This window comes from Lithobates pipiens, unplaced genomic scaffold, assembly GCF_037356315.1.
Source record: "Lithobates pipiens isolate NorthernLeopardFrog02 unplaced genomic scaffold, aLitPip1_a1.2 Scaffold_22, whole genome shotgun sequence".
Taxonomy (NCBI): domain Eukaryota; kingdom Metazoa; phylum Chordata; class Amphibia; order Anura; family Ranidae; genus Lithobates; species Lithobates pipiens.
In genome coordinates, this window is record NW_027507784.1 from 22,407,603 (window position 1) to 22,426,165 (window position 18,563).

The window sequence follows — 18,563 nt, forward strand, 5'->3', positions numbered from 1 at the left end:
CACAGGCCAAATAATATACACCGATTTGGATTATTTTTTATCAAAGATATGTAGCACTATACATTTTTCCAAAATTTATGAAGAAAAATTATTAATTTGCAAAACTTTATAACAGAAACAAAGAAAAATGTTTTTTTTTACAGAATTTTTCGTCTTTTTTCTTTTATAGCACAAAAAATAAAAATCCCAGAGGTGATTAAATACTACCAAAAAAAAACTCTATTTATGTGAAAAAAAGGACAAAAATTTCATATGGGTACGGTGTTGCATGACTGAGTAATTGTCATTCAAAGTGTGAGAGCACTGAAAGCTGAAAATTGGTCTGGTTAGGAAGGGGGTTTAAGTGCCCAGTAGGCAAGTGGTTATATTAATACATCCGAATTTCCAAAAAATGAAACAAAACTAAACAAACTGCACATGTCTATCTCTTTTTAAACATCTCTTCTTCGGGGAAAATATGTTTACTGATTGTAAATGTTCCCTCATAACTGAGATCCTCCAGCCCTCTTATTAGTTGTGTTGCCCTTCTTTGGACTCTCTCCAGTTCCAGTACATCCTTCCCGAGGACTGGTGCCCAGAACTGGACGGAATACTCAAGCTCCAAGGCTTTGAAATACTGCCTTGGAATTAATCAACCTCATCTTGGTTAAGCCTCTTCTCTTATAATCACCAAGGCAAGTCTACATTTTCTGTTGATTGAAATAAAAGCTAATCATGGTCCCCTATGTACAATAATTACTTACCTCTGGGGGAACTGGGTTGGAAGAACTGGGAGTACATTCTTCTGTATATAAAAAGCACAGACATAACATCAACAAATGCACATTCTATTGTAACAGAATACACCCTATTGAAGTCCATAAACACATTCTCACCTTTATTGTGAGTACTTATCTGTGTGAGTGTTGTAGAAGATATAGAAAGATGCACAAATCTGTCCAGGTCTGAGTTGTCTATGTTGTAAATTGGTGGCCGGTAACCTGAAACAGCATGATATCACATGATGGGGGAGGGCAGGATACAGAAGAATATACGCCCATTATTAAAGTAGAACTATATGTCAAACTTTTTTTTAAAAGTAAGGGAGGGTTATAACCCCTGTAAAGTTTATTTTTTCCATCTGTGTCCCATTGGGGGGATTTCTCTTTACTTCCTGTAAGGGAAGTCCTTGGGGACCCCCAGGTCACCAGAACGAGTGTCCCCATTGAAAGATTTCCTCTCTATTACTTTTCTGGGGACAACCCAAAATTTGGTATTTTCTTTTACTTTCACTCTCAGTGATAATGGTAACCAGGACAAATAGAGAAGGGAAAACTTAATGGGGCACATAGAGCAATAAAAACATGACAGGGGTTCTAATCCCTCTACTAATCAATATTTCACTTTTCTTCCCGTGACTTCATGTTTTGGAAAACAATTTACATGTAAGGAGACTTCAGAAAATGCAAACAAATGAACCTCACCTCCCACTGCAACTCAACCCCCCCCCCCCCTGCTGTCTTCTGGTCGGGCTACCGACACTTACCCCATCTAGGCGGCGGCATCAGCGGGAATCCAAGGAGTGGTGGGGATTGGGAATTCGAGGAGCAGCACCGGGGATCAGGCATCCGAGGAACAGTGGCGGGGATCGGGCATCCAGGCATCAGCCAGCGGCTCTTCTCCTCCAGGCTTCCATCATGCGTCTCCTCCCCTCCTCCTAGCTGTTCAATAGGATGGTCTGTCCAATTGGGTGACGGGTATAAGATCTGCTTCCCGATTGGTTAGGTGGAGGCTCAGTGTTGCAACAGCGAATATTCATTGGCTGTTGTAACACACCTGGGTGGGATCGGAGTGCACTCTCTGCGTCCCGAGCCCTTCCTATTTTGAAGCCTATTAGAATGTCTGGCTCTAATCAGGTACTTAAAAAAAAAACCCAGCCGCTGCAATTCATGCACTCGATATCCTGAAAGGAGGCAAGCATAGGGGGTGGTCGCGACGGTCATGGATAAAGTCACGCTATGCATGAATCTATACATTGCATATAGGGGGTGGCCTGGAGAGAGGGGCAGTGCCCGGGCACCCGTAATGCACAGGCCGGTGCCAACAAGCTTTTCCTACCGCCTATGAGAACTTCTGAGCAGGGTTATGATAAAGGCACCATTCAAGGTTAACCCCGCATATTATTCTTCCTTTTCCCTCTCTCTTTCTTCTTCCCCTTTCCCTCTCCCATCTCACTACAGTTTGTATTTGTCAGGACAGTATATATTTTAGCTCTACCAATGGGAGGGGTTCATTATATGGTCAATGGGGTGAACCTAAGGTATTTAGTAACAATGGATCTTCTAGAAAAAAATGACCCTCTCAACCACACAGTTTTCTCAATGTAGGAAATAGATACTTAATAATTACACATTCCTCTTTCCTGCTTGAAGCATGTTTTCTAGTAAAACTTACATATTTGGGGACTTCAGGAGACAGAAGAAAATAGGTCCATTACTAAAGATGAACTCCATGAAATGGCCAAAGGGGTGAACCTAATGCCTCGTACACACGATCAAACAATCCGGTGGAAAAGTCCGGCGGACTCAATACCACCGGACAATCCCCCCGTGTGTGGGCTCCGGCGGACTTTTTTTTACCCAAAAGTCCGGCGGACTAAGAAAGTATTTTTGCACTCCAATCTGTCCGCCGGACTCACATTTCGGCGGACAGTCCGCCGTACTTTTGAAATGAATGGACTTTTCCTGCCCGGAGAAAAGTCCGCTCATTTTGAGTGCATCTCCAGGTAGCCAGGGCCAGCGAAGGAGGCGTCGCTGGCCCCGTCACCTGATATTGACTTAAAGGGGAACCCCTACGCGTGGTGGTCCCCCCCTAGGTCCATATCAGACGCTTATCCGAGCACACTACCCGGCCGGTCAGGAAAGGGGGTGGGGACCAGCGAGCGCCCCCCCTCCTGAGCCGTATCAGGCTGCGTGCCCTCAACATGGGAGGGTGCCTTGGGAAGGGGGGGGGCGTGCTCCCACCCACCCCAAAGCACCTTGTCCCCATGTTGATGAGGACAAGGGCCTCTTCCCAACAACCCTGGCCGCTGGTTGTCGGGGTCTGCGGGTGAGGGCTTATCAGAATCCGGGAGCCCCCTTTAGTAAGGGGGCCCACGGATACCGGCCCCCCACCCTATGTGAATGAGTATGGGATACAATGTACCCCTACCCATTCACCTGTGAAAAAAAGTAAAAAAAAAACACAACACACAACGGTTAAAATAGTTTATTGCACAGCTCCGGGGGTCTTGTCCGTCTTCGCTGGTCTTCTCGCCGGACTCCTCTGCTATCTTCTACTAGCTCTTTTACTAGCGGAGGAGCCCGGCTTTCTTCTTCGCCGCCGCCCTCTTCTTCTGACTTCGGGGGTCTTGTCTCCCTCTTCGGGGGTCTTGTCCTCCTCTTCGGTTCTTCTTGCCGGGCCAACTCGCCTTCTTCTAGCTCTTTTACAAGCGGTGGCCCGGTCTTCTGTCGCCGTCTTCGATTCTTCTCTTCAGATGTTGCCTCGTCGCTGTCTCTGCTCACAATGACAGGGACGCGGCATCCTCTTGGACTGTGACATCATAATGGGCGGGGACATCATCCGGTGATGTCCCTATGATGACGCCGTGTCCCTGTCATTGTGAGCAGAGACAGCGACGAGGCAACATCAGAAGAGAAGAAGAGAAGAACAGAAGACCGGCAAGAAGAACCTAAGAGGGGGATAACACCCCCCAAGAGGGGGACAAGACCCCCACAGTCGGAAGAAGAGGGCGGCGGCGAAGAAGAAAGCCGGGCTCCTCCGCTAGTAAAAGAGCTAGCAGAAGATGGCGGAGGAGTCCAGCGAGAAGACCGCCGAAAACGGACAGAAGACCCCCGGAGCTGTGCAATAAACTATTTTAACCGTTGTGTGTTGTGTTTTTTTTACTTTTTTTCACAGGTGAATGGGTAGGGGTACATTGTACCCCATACTCATTCACATAGGGTGGGGGGGTCGGTATCCCGGATCCCAATAAGACCCCCGCCCGCAGACCCCGACAACCAACGGCCAGGGTTGTCGGGAAGAGGCCCTTGTCCTCATCAACATGTTGACAAGGCGCTTTGGGGTGGGGGGCCGCACGGCACCCCCCCATGTTGAGGGCACACGGCCTGGTACGGCTCAGGAGGGGGGGCGCTCGCTCGTCCCCAACCCCTTTCCTGGCTGGCCGGATAGCGTGCTCGGATAAGGGTCTGATATGGACCTGAAGAGGGACCCCCACGCCGATTTTTCAGCATAGGGATTCCCCTTTAACTCCATACCAGGACGCCTCCTTCGCTGGCCCCGGCTATCTGGAGACGCGCTCAAAATGAGCGGACTTTCCTCTGCGTGTGTGGGCGAGTCCGTTTATTTCAAAAGTATGGCGGATAGTCCGGCGGACTTAGTACGCCGTATTAGTCCGCTGAAAAAGTGCCGTGTGTGGGCAAGTAGCTCGTTCAGAAAGTCCGGCGGACAGACTGCCGGAAAGTCCGCCAGACTAAGTCCGCCGGATAGTCTGCTACGTGTGTACGCGGCATAATGATGACTCTTGGGAAATCCAGTAACAAAGAACAATAAAGAACATAAAGATTTACCTTTTTTACTACGATTTGTCAATTTTCTTTTCAGTGTATCAAGTGTGTCTTTTTTCTCTTTTACAGCGTCAACAGCAGGATCTATTGAACAGATCAATGACAAGGCTTTGCTGTGAAATAATAATAATAATAACAATAAAATAAAATTGAAGTACTTTAACCCTTTCGCTGCCAGAGTCGTTTTTTTGCACACAGGTTTATAAAATAATTTTAACCACTAGGCGCCCGCGCTATAGCCGAAAGACGGCTCCAGCATGGACGCCAATTGCCGGGAGGGCGTCCCTGGACGTCCTCCTGTTTACTTCCACGTTGCGCGCTCCCGTGAGAGCGCATCGGGAAAATTCTGTGCTGGCCATGTCCCTTGGACACAGCCAGTCACATATCACTGTAAATGGCCAATCACAGCTGCCGTTTACAGAACGAATGGAGCTTCCAATGAGAGATGATCTCATATGTAAACATATGAGATCATCTCTCACCGCCGGCTCTCCCTCCTCACACAGAAACGGCATGTGAGCAGGGAGAGACGAACGGCTGCAGAGTAAGTGTAAAAAAAAAAAAAGAAAAAGGAAAATAAAGTGCCCACAGCACAGTATTCAGTGCTACCTGTCCCCAGTGCCACATATTAGTGTCATCTGTCATCAGTGCCACATATTAGTGCCATCTGTTATCAGTGCCACATATTAGTGCCATCTGTTATCAGTGCCACATATTAGTGCCATCTGTTATCAGTGCCACATATTAGTGCCATCTGTTATCAGTGCCACATATTAGTGCCATCTGTTATCAGTGGCACGTATTATTGCCACCTGTCATCCTTGCCACGTATTAGTGCCATCTGTCATCAGTGCCACGTGTCATCAGTGCCACATATTAGTGCCAACTGTCATCAGTGTCACGTGTCATAAGTGCCACATATCAGTGCCATCTGTCATCAGTGCCACGTGTCATTGTCCTGGGTCTTCAAAAGTGTAATAGGTAGTCAACAAGTTAGATGTGTATTTTATGTTCCTAGAACACCTGACGGTGCTCCCTGCATGTTGGGCCTCTCTAAGTGGCTAGGCTGTGGAAAAGTCCCACACATGTGGTATCGTAATACTCAGGACGAGTAGCAGATTGTATATCAGGGTGTCATTTGTGGTATACACATGCCATTTGAGAGAAATTACCTATCGCAATGACAATTTTGTCGAAAAAAAAAAGAAATGTTCATTTTGCAAAGAATTGTGGGAAAAAATGAAAACATCAAAAAGCTCACCATACATCTTACTAAATACCATGGAATGTCTACTTTCAAAAAAGGGGTCATTTGGGGGGTATTTGTACTTTCCTAGCTTGTGGTCGCAAGAAATGAGATCGGCCACCAGTATATCAGGTGTGATCATTTTTTATGATTGGCACCACAACTTTCAAGACCAAATAATATCCACTAATTTGGGTTATTTTTACCAAAGATATGTAGCAGTATAAATTGTGGTAAAAATTTCTGAAGAAAAATTTATAATTTACAAAATGTAATCACAGAAACAAAGAAAAATGCATTTTTTTTCAAAATTTTCGGTCTTTTTTCATTTATAGCGCAAAAAATAGTTACATGACTGAGTAATTTTCATTCAAAATGTGAGAGCACTGAAAGCTGAAATTTGGTCTGGTCACGAGGGGGGTTTAAGTGCCCAGTTTTCAAGTGGTTAAGCCGGAAGATTACACAAAACCCCCAAACATTATATATTTTCTATAAGTAGGCAGCCTAGAGAATAAAATAAATAAAATAGCGGTATTTCCAATTTTTTGTTCCACACAATATTGCAACAAATGGCTAGGAAATGCAAAATATCAGTAAAAAACACACTACAGCAGTGGCGTCGATATGGGGGGCGAGGGGTGTGGCCCGCACCAGGTGACACCCGCCAGAGGGGTGACACCGGGGCCGCTGATACACACTGTATTATATTGCTGCACTTGCAGAGCTGTAGCAGAGTGGTGTGAGCATGACACGCGGCCGTACAGGGGGAGGCTGCTTGTAACACTCCCCAGTCAGTGAAGCTGTCCCTCAGGGATCTCAATATCTCCAAAGGCAGTCAGAGTTGGTGGGTGGAGCTGGGGTGTGGCCACCTTCTCCTTCTTCACTCCTCCCACAGACTCCTTTTCTCTGGAGAAAGAGGCGAGTACAGAGCAACCCTGAGTGTTTTCTTCTCTGCAGCTATGCCGTAAGGTACTGCACACTGGGACTGTCCAAACCTGCCTTTTACCATCCTAAACTGCCTTATACCACCTCAACCTGAACTATACCTCCCTAACCTCCCCTATACCACCCCCAACCTGCCCTATACCAACCCAACCTGCCCTATACTACCCTAACCTTTTGTACACCTCCCTAACCTGCACTATACCACCCCAAACTGCCCTATACCACCCTAACTTGCCCTATACTACCCTAACCTGCCACTATACCACCCTAACCTGCAAATATACCACCCTATACTACCCTAACCTGCCACTATACCACCCTATACTATCATTTACAGGGACCAGTTTTGGGTGCACCCCGTCTCTGTGCACTGCCTGCAGGGTGCTGGGAAGGATAGACCTAAGAGGGGGTGACACCATGTTTTACCACACCAGGTGACACCGACTCTAGTGATTGCCACTGCACTACAGTGAATCTTAGGGCAAGAAAATGCAATAAACTACCCAATGTTTTTGTAAAATATAAAAGACATGGTTGCACCAAGTATTTAGATACGCAACATGTCAAACCTTTGTGTGTGTACCCATGAAATGGTGACAAACTTCAGTATCCTATATTTTCTGTAGGTGACGGTTCAAAATGCCCCCTATAAGTCATCAATTTAGTGTTACGGGGGAGGCCTGGTGCTAGAATTATTGCTCTCATTCCGGCGGGCACAGCGATATGTAACGTGTATTGCAATCAACGTTTTCATGTGTAGGTGCCCCCAGGGCTCAAGTCCTGTGGGAACGCATGGGAACGGAGTTCCATACTTTTTCCACAACAGGAACTCAATTCCCATTAGCAGCCGTGTCCTGCAAGACTTTGAAGTATGTGAGCTGTGTGGCAGGTGCTACACCAGCAGCCGCCGACACAGCTCGAAATAGTAAGTGCCGCACACCTGACCATTCAGGCATTGCTAGTAGGGGGCCCCATGACAGCTTCCTCTTCGATCTACCTGTCAATCACAGCTATCTGATGGGTAGATCAGGTCTCTGCTGCTAAGAGATTTTCTGTCTCCTCACCCCCCCCCCCCAGTCTCCTGCATACTTGCTCTGTGTGTCCCGCTGAATCCCCCCCTCCTCTATCTTCAGTGCCATATGATGAGAGAACCCAGAGGAGGAGCACAGCTATTCTGCTCACAGGACATGCAGGGAGAGAGGTGAGCTGAGGGAGGAACATCAGTTTGGGGTGGTAAGCTGAGCACAATACCTGGCAAAGTTTAATGCCAGGAGGGAAGTTTATGTGGAAATATGTGAAGGGTTGGAATAGCAGTGTGTGTTGGAGCCCCTGCAGAGTTTTCAGTCCCCCAAGCTAACATACATCTCCTAAGCAGGAACACATCACTATCTCCCCAACATTCTGTCCAGATAATGTGCAGTTCATTTATGATCTTTCCGTTTAACCCTGTGTTATCCAAACCAGTGGCGGCTGGTGAAGTTTTAGGATGGGGGGGCGCAAGACCCCGCCCATCCAGGGTTGGCCCCTCCCACTTCTCATAAGCCACACCCAGAAATTTCCAAGATTATAGTATGAATTTACATAGTTAAAGGCCCCGTTATTACATCTGATTTATCTGCGTGGGTGTTCTGGCATCACATTGTAACAGTTAGATGAAAACTGTTAATGCTCCCAATTTCAGAACTTCTGAGAGAATTTAGTTGCATCTCCTGTTGGGCTTTTCCAATAAATTCAGGTGAGGCTTGCGTTCCTCACAGCGGCATTGTCTCCTCCGAATGCCTGATTAATACGCAGAGGAGAAAATGTTATTCCCCTTCAAGAGATGGGAGCGAGAGCAATTTAAGGATCATTTTCCTGGCTGGTAAGACAATCGTCAGATGAGTGTGAAATTGTTGCAATTAGACTGCAGAATCTATTGACTCACGCTGATGAAAGATGGTGCATGGATTGTTCACGCTGGAACTTGACAGATGTTTTTTGGTTGATCATACATGAGAACGGTCAAACTGGCATCTCTGGGATCAAAGGGGTGTTGACAGAGGCCATCTGATCAATTAAGCCTCTGAGGAGTGGCCATCAAGTTTATGACTGTATCATGGCCCTCCCTTACACACAGTTTTATATTAATATTAATATTCTATTAATAATAATATCGTTCGACATGTGCAAATTGCATTCTAAAAACCTGTAGATTATTGTTCAGCATTCAATTTTCTGTCCAGTAATACTAAACAAACAGTATTTCGGTTGGGCCTGTGACCCAGGGTGACTGGATCGGACAGTGAGAGCTCCAGTACAGGTGGGAAAAGCAGGCAAACAGTACTACACTGCAGCCCTGATCACTGCTTTTCTGCCCAGCCGACATCAGAGCTTTCCTCTCTTCTCACTCCTTGGGCAGACTGAAGATAACAGATGACAAATAGCAGACTGCTTTCTCTCCCCCTGTGAGGCCTGACCTGCTGTTCCTTCTAGACTGTACAATGCTGTGCTGTAATCCTGTGCTGACCCGCAGCAGGGCATGTTTACTAAAGAGAAATGTCTTTGAATAGGTTATAAATATAACACACACACACACACACACACGAAGCCCACTTACCTGACTGTGTCACCTCCGCAGCCGCTCCTCACACCGCTCTACTCCTCTTACTTCCTGTTTCCTCTCTCAGGTGAGATGGGAGAGAGAAGACAGGAAGTGACATCTGAGTCAACTCAGATGTCAATCAAACTGCCCGCCCGGCCGTAGTAACACATACTACAGCGCCGGGCGGAAGCTACTCAGCGCTTCAGAAAGCGCCCTGAGGCGGGCTAAACGCCCGCAAATGAAGCGCCACGCCTGCAATCTCATGATTGCATTGGCGTGGCGTTTCCCGGCGTGCAGTGTGACCGGCGCTCGAGCGCTTCCTTAAAGACCGTTTTTTTTTTTTTTTTTAAAGGGGCAGTTTTAAAACTTTTTTTTTTTTTTGACATTTTTTTTTTTTTTTTTTTTACCACACAGGGGGGGCGGCGCCCGGGCGCCCCCTATGGACGGGCCGCCACTGATCCAAACTCTGTTCAATAAAAAGTGTAAACTCACCACATAAACACTCTATATACAAAATAACATTCCCCAATAAAGATCAGAACATGATGTTCACATTTGCATGGAAGCACAATGGAATGAATGCCGATTATTCAGAGAATTACCGTATTTACGTTTACTGAGGATTGTTTTATTTTTTATTTACTAACAGTTAAGCTTCATACACACAATACGAAAACTGGATGAAAAATACCACTTTTGGTGGGGGAGGGGATCTTGGGTGGAAGTTCCCACACTTTTTTCCCCAGAACTTGACTCCTGTATGCCCCTGACGCATGTGTTTGTAAGTGCTTAAATTTTGGGGTGTTGGCATTTTTTTGGGGGGGAGATTTTATGTGTTGGAACAAATGTATTTTTTTGCTTAACTTTTTTTTATCACATAGGAGACGCAAAACCCCAAGTCATGATTTTTGGGTGACAGGTTCTCTTTAAACCACTTCAATACAGGGCATTTAAACACCTTCCTTACCAGACCAATTTTTAGCTTTCAGCGCTCTCAATGCTCTGAATGCCAGTTACTCAGTCATGGAACACTGTACCCAAACAAAATTTGTATCATTTTTTTCATACAAATAGAGCTTTCTTTTGGTGGTATTTAATCACCACTGGGTTTTTTATTTTTTGCGACATAAGTGAAAAAAGCGAAAATTTTGAAAAAAAACCCACTTTTTTTTAGTTTCTATGATAAAATTTTGCAAATAAGTCATTTTTGTTCATAAATTTGGGCCAAAATTTATACTGCTAGAACTATTTGGTAAAAATAACCCAAATTAGTGGATATTATTTAGTCTCTTTGAAAGTTATATAGTCTACAAGCTATGGCGCAAATCATTGAAAATTGATCACACCTGATGCACTGACGGCCAATCTCATTCCTTGAGGCTCTGAAATGTCAGGAAAGTACAAATACCCCCCAAATGACCCCTTTTTGAAAAGTAGACAGTCCAAGGTATTTAGTAAGAGGCATGGTGAGTTTTTTCAAGTTGTAATTTTTTCCCACAATTCTTGGGAAAAAGAAGAATTTTCGAACAGACCCCACGTTCGTTACGAACGTTAGAACCCCATTGAAGTCTATGGGACTCGAACGTTAGAAATGGAAAGTGATAATTTTAATGGCTAATATGCAAGATATTGTCCTAAAAAGGGTTTGGGGACCTGACTCCTGCCTCAGGGGACATGGGTCAATGCAAAAAAAAGTTTTAAAAATGGCAGTTTTGGCGGGAGCACTGATTTTAATGACGATTAAAGTGAAAAAAAAAAAGTGAAATATTCCTTTAAATATGGTGCCTGGGGGGTGTCTGTAGTATGCCTGTGAAGTGCCACGTGTTTCCCGTGTTTAGAACAGTCCCTGCACAAAATGACATTAAACGGAAATAAAACCATTTAAAACTGCTTGCGGTTTTAATGTTATATCTGGTTCCTGCAATATGGTTGAAAATCATTGAGAAAAATGGCATGGGTAGCCCTCCCTGCCTATTACCAGCCTATATGGGTCTTGTACGCATATTAAGGGGAACCCCGTACCCATATTAAAAAAAGGAAATGCGTGTGGCCCCCAGGCCCTATATACTCAGAACAGCAATATACAGGCGGTGCAAACAAGACAGGGACTGTGTAGGTTTGTTGTGTTAAGTTGAATCTGTTTGTAATTTTCAACTGGTACATTTTTAAAGTGTAGCTCCAGTCAAAAAAACTATTTTTAAGCTTTTTGGAAAATATAGGGAAGGGTTATCACCCCTGTATAATTTGTTTTGTCGTCCATCTTTTTTCATCTCACTTGCTGCTGTCTCCTTGCGTTTGCAAGTAGGAGATGTTTGTAAGTTGGATGTTTGAAAGTAGGGGCCTGCCCTATATGCTCTGCAGAAATGGCAGAAAAAGGTGTTGGTTTTGCCACAACATTGTAAGCCCTCAAAGTGACTCTTGGTGGGCGCTGGAGCGCCCTGCTGTGAACGATTATATCAAGAATTGTAATTACATGCCATTGTTGAACAGTGGTAGAAAAATTGACCTTTGGTGGTTGTGGTGCTGGCGCCACAACACTATAAGTCCTCACCGTTACTCTGGGTGGGCACAGGAAGGGGCCCTCCTGTGAAATATTATATCAAGAATTGTAATTACATGTCCCTGTTAAACAGGGGCAGAAAAATTGGGCCTTAGGCACTGGTGCTGGTGCCACCACACTGCAACCTCTGCCATATACTCTAGTTTTATTGCAGGAATTAGCCCTGCTGAAAAGCATTGCATCAAAAATTGTACTTAAACGCCCCTGTTAAACAGAGGCAGAAAAATTGGGCTGCTGGCGTCACCCAGAACCAAAAATGTTCTTCCAACATATCAGCGGAGGAGGAAGAAGATAGACAATCAACATAACAGGACAGTCACTCAGCATCAGCATAGGCAGTCTTGAAGGGATGTGGTATTTCAAAAAAAATTATTCGGTTACATCAGCTTCAGGTGCTTGGTAGCTGTGGGTGATCCAAGACTGATTCATCTTGATGAAGGTCAGTCGATCAACTGATTCGGTGGACAGGCGCACTCTGTGATCAGTAACAAAGCCACCAGCAGCACTGAAGGTGCGTTCCGAAAGAACGCTGGATGCAGGACAGGCCAGTAGCTCAATTGCATACTGTGCAAGCTCTGGCCAGTGATCCATCCTCAAGACCCAGTAAGCCAGAGGATTTTCGGTGGGGAAGGTGTCCAAGTCTGACCTTGCCCCTAGGTATTCCTGCACCATGTAAATTAGACGCTGGCGATGGGTGCTGGAACCAATCATACCTTGGGGCTGCGGACTAAAAAATTGTCTGAAAGCATCAGTCAGACGGCCACCTTCTCCACCGCTCCTTCTGACCGATGCCTCAGCAACACGTTGTCCAGGACCAGGAGTTTGTAACCTCCCAGTCTCTGGGAACACGTTGCACAGAGCTTTCTGCAAGGCCTCCCGGAGATGTCTCATCCTCTGCTCCCTCTGCGATGGCAAGATAAGGTCGGCAACCTTACCCTTGTACCGTGGATCAAGGAGAGTGGCCAGCCAGTAATGGTCCCTCTCCTTGATCCGAAGAATACGAGGATCCTTCCGCAGGCTTTGCAGGATCAGAGAGGCCATGCAGCGTAGGTTAGCTGAGGCATTCGGTCCGGAGTCCTCTGGGTCCCTAAGGACAACATGATCCGCAGCTACCTCCTCCCAGCCACGTACAAGTCCACGTGTTTCTTGGGACTGTAAATCATCCCTATAAGACTGCTGCTGCTGATGCTGATGCTGAGTGCCAGCCTCCACCTCCATGCTGACACAATCATCCTCCTCCTCCTCTTCCTCCTCCTCACCCTCTTCCTGTGTGATGGGTGGCACAGCAGGAACACTGTCTGGATAAAGGGGGCCTTGAGAGGCAAGGAAGTCCTCCTCTTCCTGCCTCTGTTCTGCCTCAAGTGCCCTGTCCATTATTCCACGCAGCGTATGCTCCAAGAGGTGGACAAGAGGTACAGTGTCACACAAAATAATTATTAGCTGTGCAAACATAGTCCCACCACATGGCCAATGACATAACACATGTATGAGGTGAATCTGGGATCGACAACTACAAGCATTCTTTTTTTTATATGGGAAATTGTTGTGACAATTCAGGACTGTGGAGCGCATCATGAAGGCAATGGAGGAGAGGGAAGGTCAGGGACCAGGGTAGGCAAAGAAGAGGGTGCAGGAGATGATTACCAGCAGCGTGACATACAGCAATGACACCTGCACTGTGATAGAGTCATCTGACAACAGCACCGTGATAGAGAGCACTGACATCAGCACCGTGATATACATCACTGACACCTGCACCGTAAGCAGCCCCAGGAGGAAGTCAGCATAGCACAGGGATGGTGGGAGCCCCTCATAAGGAGCATAGCACAGGGATGGTGGGAGCCCCTCATATGGAGCATAGCACAGGGATGGTGGGAGCCCCTCATAATGAACATAGCACAGGGATCGAGGGAGCCCCTCATAATGAGCATAGCACAGGGATGGTGTGAGCCCCTCATAATAAGCAGCCCCAGGAGGATGTCAGCATAGCACAGGGATGGTGTGAGCCCCTCATAATAAGCAGCCCCAGGAGGATGTCAGCATAGCACAGGGATGGTGGGAGCCCCTCATAATAAGCAGGCCCAGGAGGAAGTCAGCACAGCACAGGGATGGTGGGAGCCCCTCATAATAAGCAGCCCCAGTAGAAATATGACCCACCCCTGTATACCACCCCTGTGGAAGGGCCTGACTTTTCCTCTGCCTTTCATTTTTTAAATGACCCTGTGACAAAACTCTCAGTCCCTATACCGATGAAGGACTGCTGCAGTATAGGGCAGCGGTCAGCAGTAGTGCACCTCAACCCTATGTATTGTGGACCTATTCCAGTTCCTTATAAAATAGCAGACTGTACCTCACTCAACCCTATGTACTGTAGTACCCTATACCTTACCAGGCCTTATAAGGACCTTTGTGGAACAAGTAGGTTGTGTGTGATTGATTAGCAGACTGTACGTCAGTCCCTATACCGATGAAGGACTGCTGCAGTATAGAATCCTAGACAAACCAAGTTAACAAGTAGGTTGTGACTGATTAGCAGACTGTACGTCAGTCCCTATACCGATGAAGGACTGCTGCAGTATATGGCAGCGGTCAGCAGTAGTGCACCTCAACCCTATGTATTGTGGACCTATACCAGTCCTTATAGAATGGCAGACTGTACCTCACTCAACCCTATGTACTGTAGAACCCTAGACAGACCAAGTTACCAGTCCTTATAAGGACCTTTGTGGAACAAGTAGGTTGTGACTGATTAGCAGATTGTACGTCAGTCCCTATACCGATGAAGGACTGCTGCACTATAGGGCAACGGTCAGCAGTAGTGCACCTCAACCCTATGTATTGTGGACCTATACCAGTCCTTATAGAATAGCAGACTGTACCTCACTCAACCCTGTGTACTATAGCACCCTACACCAGGTTATTACCAGTCCTTATAAAGGACCTTTGTGGAACAAGTAGGTTGTGAATGATTAGCAGACTGCAGCAGAAGGGCAGCAGTCAAGTATAATATTCTTTCTATATTTGGAAGAAAGAATATTATACGTGTACAAGCCTATTACCATGCCACTGATACCAGTCCTGAAAAGAACCTTTGTGGACCTAATATAGTAACAGCTACTGATTAAACTGACCCTCACTGCCTCACACACAGCTTCCTGCCTGTCCCTATATAAATTGACAAAACACAGGCTACTGGAACAATAACTGGAATAGCACTTTTGTGGACCTGATAGTAACAGCTAATGACTAAACTGACTGTCCCTACAGCAGACACACCGTCCTGCAGGGCCGGATTAACATAGGGGCTGATGGAGCTGCAGCTCCAGGCCCCTGCCTTAAAATCGGCCCACCCAGCCAGCAGTAGAAGCCAGATTTTCTCCTGTCCATAAACTCTATGGGACTGGAAAAGTGTGTGTAAATGTAGGGGTGTCTGGCTGCATCTGTGTTTGCTCACTGTGGTTATTACAATGTCACAGTGCACTGTCCCCCCCTACACAAATGGGAAAGCCTGAGTCGGCCCTGCTTGTCCCCTCCCCTCCCCCTCTGTGAAGTCTGTGCAGTGAAGGAGCTAGTGATGGGAAGTTCGGATCTTTAAAATGAATCGGTTCATTTCGAACTGCTCACTGAAATGAACGGATTCAATGAATCGATTCTTCGGTTCACTTGCTGAGTCTACTGACAAGCAAGTGAACCGAAGCTCTGATTCAACCTTCTTAAATGAGTAGAATCAGAAGACTGATTCACACAGAAGGTTGGCAGGTCCTGGTAATGTTTACTTTGATTTAGTTCATCGGCGCAGAGAACAATTGTTGTCAATTGACAATTATCAATTGTCCATTGTTGTCAGATTAGCGCAGTGTCATGCATTTTGGTGATACACAAACAGCTGTGTTAGGCTGGGTTCACACTTGTGCGATGCGGGAACCCTGCGATTCCACGACGGGTTCCTGCATCGCACCGACTCGCACGACAGTTCACAACGACATATGCGAACTGCTGGGGAGTGTCATACAATGTTAATGGCACCCCCATTTCAGTTCGCATGTCGCACTGCGAAGTGTCAGTTTGGACATGAATCGGATCGCATGAGTGCTATGCGATCCGATTCTGGTGCGGACCAAAAAAAGGGTCCTGTGCGAGTTTAGTCTGAATGCGATACGATTTCAACCATACTTTCTGTATGGCTGAAATCGCATTGCACGGACATCGTAGATTACGCCCCTTTCCGAAAGTCGCCCGCTGCCTGCTGGGAAACACACAGATCCCAGAGGCAGAGGGTCCATCCTCATTGCGCAGCGCGACTCGTGCATGCGCAATAGGGAACCGGGAAATGAAGCCGAAAGGCTCCACTTCCTGATTCCCATACCCAAGATGGCGGCGGCAGCACCCGAGAGACGATCGAGAGATCGGCTTCGGGTGCCGACATCGCAGGCACACTGGACAGGTAAGTGTCACTATTTTAAAAGTGAGCAGCTGCAGTATTTGTAGCTGCTGGCTTTTAAAAAAAAAAAAAAAACGCGGACTCCCGCTTTAAGTGCTAATACCAGCCATTTGCCTGAAAAATCCCCCCCACCACCTATTTGCCCATCAACCCGAGACTACACCCCCCTCTCATCTTTTTTTGGGAAGGGGGACGTCCCGGAATGGCAGTTTGGAAATGTGGTCGCCCCATGTCACTGCTGTTGAGAGACCGCATAGCAGGTGGTATTGGGGGTGTTGCTGATGCTTAAAGGCTGCATGGCTGATATTACTGGTGAGAGTATATTTAATTTGTTTTAGCAAAATATTTTTGCATTTTCATTTTGTTTCAGTAAAAAGGCCACCAAAATTCTCAGCACCAGGCCCATGATGCTCTTAATCTGGCCCTGCCGTCCTGTCCCTTTCTCTAAACTAACAAAAGACACTCAGGCTGCTGCAACAATCAGTAGCACAGCAAACCTATATACACCTAACACCTATACCAGTCCTGAAAAGAACTTTTGTGTACCAAATAGCTAGCGTTTTATCCCTCCCTACTCCACACAGCAACCTCTCCCTATAGTGACAGAAGAAAGAATGTAAAATGGCCACCGGATCGGGTGTATTTATAAGTTAGGGGGAATGTCCAAGTGTCCATGTGCTGTCATGTCTCAATTGGCTGTCCTGGACCCCATGATGGATGTGTCATCAGGTCAAAGTTCTTTTACACAGTAAAAACACGGAAGTCCGCCGGGCGACCGGCGGCAATTGTCCGCCGATCGGGCAAAACGCGAACAGCCGAAATTCGCTGCGAAACGACCGCCGGGTGAACCGTTCGGCCATCACTATACAGGACAGCCAATTGAGACATTTCAGCACATGGACAATTGGACATACCCCCTACCTTATAAATAGACCTGATCTGGCAGCCATTTTACATTCTGTCTTTTGTCAGTGTAGGGACAGGATGCTGTGTGGAGCAGGGACAGTCAATTTAATTACTAGCTATTACTATTAGGTCCACAAAAGTCCTTTTACGGACTGGTATATGTGTACAGTATATAGGGTTCTAGTGCACTGCTGCTGACTTCTGTGCTGCTGATTGCTGAGTGCACTGCTGACCGATTCTGCAGCTGTCTTTTGTCAGTGTAGGGAAAAGATGCTGTGTGGAGCAGGGACAGTCAGTTTCATCACTAGCTATTACTATTAGGTCCACAAAGGTCCTTTTAAGGACTGGAATAAGTGTACAGTATATAGGGTTGTACACGTATAATATACTTTCTTTCAAATATACAAAGTATATTATGGTGCACTGCTGACAGCTGTGCTGCTGACCGATTCTGCAGCTGTCTTTTATCAGGGACTGAGGGACAGTTTGGTGTTCTGAGCAGGGACAGTCTTCAAATCACTAGCTATTAGGTCCACAAAGGTCCTTTTAAGGACTGGTATAGGTGTACTATTTGGTGTGCAGTATATAAGGGTGTAATACACATATAAAATACTTGCACATATAGAAAGCATAGTATAGTGTATTTCCACTGTGCAGCATTGTGACTGCTGAGCGGTTCTGCAGCGATACTACAAAGAGTGACAAACGCAATTTAAAAAAAAGTATTATAACTGGTGTGATAGACCAGTGGCCCCCAAAAACGACAGGTTGAAGCGGGGTGTTATATACCTTCTTCCACATACATACTGCACTTCTCTAGAGACTTTTGTCACAGGGTCATTTAAAAAATGACAGGCAGAGGAAGAGGCAGGCCCTTCTGCAGGGGTGGTAGGGGTAGGGCAGGAGCAACAGGCTTGAGCCAAAGTGCCAAATTGCAGAAGGTGCGTGCGATTATGTCAAAGGATGCAGCAGACTTGGTTGAGTGGCTCACTCAGCCTTACTCCTCTGCACCCTCCTCATCCTCTCGATCTGCACCCTCTTCACTTTCTGCTGTGTGCACCCCCAAAGACACTACCACCAACACCGCCAGCACCACCACATACCTTCCGCTTGAGTCACAGGAATTATTTTCTGATCCATCACAAGACATTTCCGATGCGCAGCCACTCTTGGCATTGGATCAGGAAGAGGAGGTAGCAACAACCGCCACTCAGCAGTCTGATGACAGTACGCAGATCAGCCCAAGGAGGTTGGTCCCCGCTGTTGCTGCTTACTCCGAG

General features: G+C 46.4%; 1 protein-coding gene across 1 annotated transcript in view; it reads right to left on the reverse strand.

Moving 5' to 3' along the window:
* LOC143923399 (uncharacterized) overlaps positions 1–18,563 on the reverse strand; it is a 139,003-nt gene that overhangs the window by 85,176 nt on the left and 35,264 nt on the right. Inside the window, exons 4-6 of the mRNA XM_077447057.1 lie at positions 4,608–4,688; positions 876–980; positions 744–784 (exon numbers count right to left, since the gene is read on the reverse strand). Coding sequence (XP_077303183.1) covers positions 744–784; positions 876–980; positions 4,608–4,688 — 227 coding nt within the window. The remainder of the gene's footprint in view (positions 1–743; positions 785–875; positions 981–4,607; positions 4,689–18,563) is intronic.